The sequence below is a fragment of the Nicotiana sylvestris genome, chromosome 1 (assembly GCF_000393655.2).
Source record: "Nicotiana sylvestris chromosome 1, ASM39365v2, whole genome shotgun sequence".
Taxonomy (NCBI): Eukaryota; Viridiplantae; Streptophyta; class Magnoliopsida; order Solanales; family Solanaceae; genus Nicotiana; species Nicotiana sylvestris.
This window is the reverse complement of record NC_091057.1, coordinates 140,854,191-140,857,905: the sequence shown is the minus strand read 5'-3', so window position 1 is coordinate 140,857,905 and position 3,715 is coordinate 140,854,191. Positions and strand designations below refer to the sequence as shown.

At 37.3% G+C, this 3,715-nt stretch overlaps 1 protein-coding gene across 1 annotated transcript in view; it reads left to right on the top strand.

Annotated features, from left to right (window-relative positions):
- Positions 1-3,472, top strand: part of LOC138875277 (protein WVD2-like 2) — a 10,985-nt gene extending 7,513 nt beyond the window's left edge. Inside the window, exons 3-6 of the mRNA XM_070154103.1 lie at positions 1,723-1,833; positions 1,981-2,052; positions 2,172-2,282; positions 2,777-3,472. Of these exons, the coding sequence (XP_070010204.1) occupies positions 1,723-1,833; positions 1,981-2,052; positions 2,172-2,282; positions 2,777-3,238 (756 nt within the window). The 3' untranslated portion in view covers positions 3,239-3,472. The remainder of the gene's footprint in view (positions 1-1,722; positions 1,834-1,980; positions 2,053-2,171; positions 2,283-2,776) is intronic.
- Positions 3,473-3,715: the final 243 nt, after the last annotated feature.

Here is a 3,715-nt window from a genome sequence, read left to right as displayed (position 1 = left end):
GTGGGTCAATCTCTTTTCTATTTCGTTCCTGGGTTGCATTTTGGTCCTTCTGGTACCACATTGGGTCACTTTCAAGCTGTTGGTTATCTGTTGCTGTTTGTTGTTGCTGTGTTGTTACTGCTCTGCTGATTCTCATCTTCCTCTTCTTATATTTTCAAATGCCAGGTACACTATTGCATCTTTCGAATGACTGTAGGCTGAAAATGTGCGGAAATAATGCTATATGAAGAAGTGAAGCTTGTTTCTGATTTAACCTCTCTTTGATTTGTGTGTTTAAATTCTACACTCACTGATGATATAGATCTCTGTTAGTCTATAATAGTTAGACTGAAATTAAGTTGTATGAGTTTCTCCTGTTGTTTAAAAACATAGTTCATACTACTACATGTGGGCATCTGTGAAGTTAAGAACGAGCTTAATGGACTGTTAAAATCAATCGGAAGCTATAGTTGTTAGATTATGTTCTATTAGTTTTGAGTATTTAGCTTGCACACCATTTGATAATTCAGATATCACTGCAGCAATTGAAAAGAAGAGAAGATTGTAAATGTGACTAGCATTGTTAGATAGCACCAGTCGTAGGCGTCAATTATGATTTTAGCATTTCTGATTGTGTTGTTCTATTGTTAAATAATCACAGATTCCTCAAAACAATTGGTAATGGTTCACTAGTTTTGAAGCAGGAACATGTTGTAAGCACGTGATTTTTGCCCTATTAGAGAATTACTCCCAAAAAATTCAAGATAAAATAATTTTCCCTTGTGTGCAATTTTGAGAATTTTCGTGGCATTTTTGGATAATTATTGGTATTTGTCTATACATATTTATTTGTTAAATTAATAAAAATACAAAAATATATCGCATTTGCATTTAGGATTTAAGTTTACAATTAGAAGTAATTAAGTTTGTTTTACAAGAATGAAAATTACAAAAATATGCATCGTTTGCATTTTTAGCATTCAATGTCAAATTGTGCAATTTTATTTTAATTGGTGTTTAATTATGTATGATAATTGTTGCTAGGAATTAATTAGTATTTTTGATAAGTTAATTTAGTTTATAACTTAAGTTAGAATATTAGTTTTATTAATTAGGAAGTAAAAGAAAAGAGAGCAAAAAATATAAAGAAAATCGGAATTGGGCCTCTTCTTCAATTTTGAACCTAGGCCCAAAACACCTCTACCCAACCCAAAACCCCTTGACCCAAGCCCAACCGCCCCCCATCTGACCACACGACCCCCCCTCACTCTTTCTCTCATTTTTGTTTCATTTGCTACTCACTACCTAAAAAACCCTAAAGACACCCCATCTCTTTCTCCTAGCCGCCGGACCCATGCACCCCCCTCTCTTCATCTTCTTCGTTCACCCCTCCGTTCACCCCCCACGAAACCCCACAGCCCCCCCTCCGTTCACCACTGTCCAGCCCCCCTCCCCGTCCATTTTTCTTTTCTGTCATCGGACAATGTTAGGCGCCATCATGGTCCCGATGGTGGGGATTCCGGGTCGTGACATATAACTCACACAAGTAAGTACACCACTATTCAAGTATCAACAACAAGAATGCCCCCAGTCCATCACAAGTCATCACAAATCAATCCCTGACACAATCCACTTTGTCTCGCCATGTGTGCAGTAATAATATAAATACCTGTCTTGTCTCGCCACACATGCATAATAATATTCCCACCTTGTCTCACCACTATCCTCTTGTTGGCCTTCTAGTTCCTTATCTTTCATAGAACTGCAGCTTCTGTGCGGACAGTTAAGTCCAAGATTACTGTTCCTGTAGCTCCATCATTTAAATGTTCTGAACGCTCAGAGAGACGTAGAGAGGTATTTTCCTGAACATTCAAACGCAATTTTTGTTTCAACCTCCTTACAAGCCCCCTCTCCCTCTCCCTTATTCATATTAACTTGTAGTTGTGCTTTTGTTTTCCGAACAAATGATGCTATCCCATTCTTTTTCATTTTTCCCCCTAGTATTACACAAAGTTAGAGGAAAAGCACAAAGCTCTGGAGGCAGAGAAACAAGAATATGCAGCCAGAATGAAGGTATTGTAGTATGCATGTATCCTCAACCTTAACAATTGCTTAGGGGAGGGCGGAGAAAAAAATAAGACATGTTGTGAAGTAAGATACTTGACCCCTAACTTATCCTCTACAAATTCTAGGAAGAGGAAGAAGCAGCAATGAAGCAGCTTAGAAAGGCCATGGTCTACAGAGCAAATCCAGTTCCTAGTTTTTACCGTGAAGGGCCACCTCCAAAGCGTGAACTTAAAAAGGTATTCTTCACCTATATTTCCACTCTTTGTTTATTTTAAAAGTTGATTGCCTCTCTGCATGTTTTTCTTTCTACCATGTGTAAGAAACTTGCCCAATTAAGTCAAGACTTTGGCCATATAATTTGAATAATCAATTTTTAATTTTAATGCCATGTTATAAATCACACTTCACCTAAAAAAGGAATTAATTAGATAACAACTCAAGATGCGAGTTACTGATATTAACTTTAGAATGCATGTGTACTATTTATTTGCATGTCTGTTCTATGCTCTAAAGTGTTGATGTCTGGCATAACTGAGACAACTTTGGCTCTGCAAGTGAAACATCTTTTCGTACTTTTTTTTTCATTACGTAATTTAAAACCTCTATGTGTTTTCTATTCCCAAGTATCAAGCTATCATGCAACAACCTTGACTTCTCTTTGGGCCTTTTCATGGTCTCCATAGAGTTTTATCTTTGTAAGTAAACAAAAATTTTACTGCTTTGCATGCAGCTGCCAGTGACTCGTGCCAAATCACCAAATCTGACCCGTAGAAAGAGTTGTAGCGATGCAGTCACACCATCTCCCGAAGAAAAGAAACCTTGTGCAAAGGTTCGTCACAGCATTGGTGTTTACAAACAAGGCAGTACTACCCCAACTACTCCCAAGAGTAAAGATCGCGTGAGTGCTCGGAATAGTAATGGAACTCCCAAAGCCAAAGAACCTACCAAATTGGTGAAAGCGAAGAAAGGATCCCCTTTAAAGGATATGAAGGAAACTCCAATTAAGGAGATAAAGGAAACTCCAATAGCAGAGTCAAATGTAACTCCAATGAATGAGACAGAGGAAGCTCCGGTTAAGGTGACAAACGAAGCTTCTGTTAAGGAGATAAAGGAAATTCCCTCCTCAGAGATGAAGGAAACTTCTCATACAATGACAGAGCAACTGAGTGCAAATACTGCTGCTCAATCATGAACAATTAGCCTTCTTCTTTTTCATTTCCTTTTTCTTTTTCTTTGTAGTTTTTATGATCGAATCGAGATGTTCCAGGCAAGGTCAATTGGTCCACCTCTTTTCTTCTCGGCAATGACTTGTTGAAGTGATGCTTTTAATCTGTGTTGTATATTATCTGTAATTTTGATTGGTACATATGTTACATAGAAAGAGAGTGTTGGAGAACCTTTTGTTTATAAACATAATTTTAAGATAGTTTGACTGTGTTGTGTTACTGGTTCCTTGCCCCATCTTTTGAGTGACTGCTACTCTTATATATTTGCCAAAAGATGGGTGGACAGTTTGTGCTCAAGGGCACTCGGTAAGTGAATTGCTGTTTCTAGTCTTTCTCTTTTGTTCAAAGAAAAAACTGTTAGTTTGTATTAAACAGATTCATGCAATGTTTGTATTAAATGGATGAATGCATGACATATGTTTTCAAATATAGTTTTATCACTT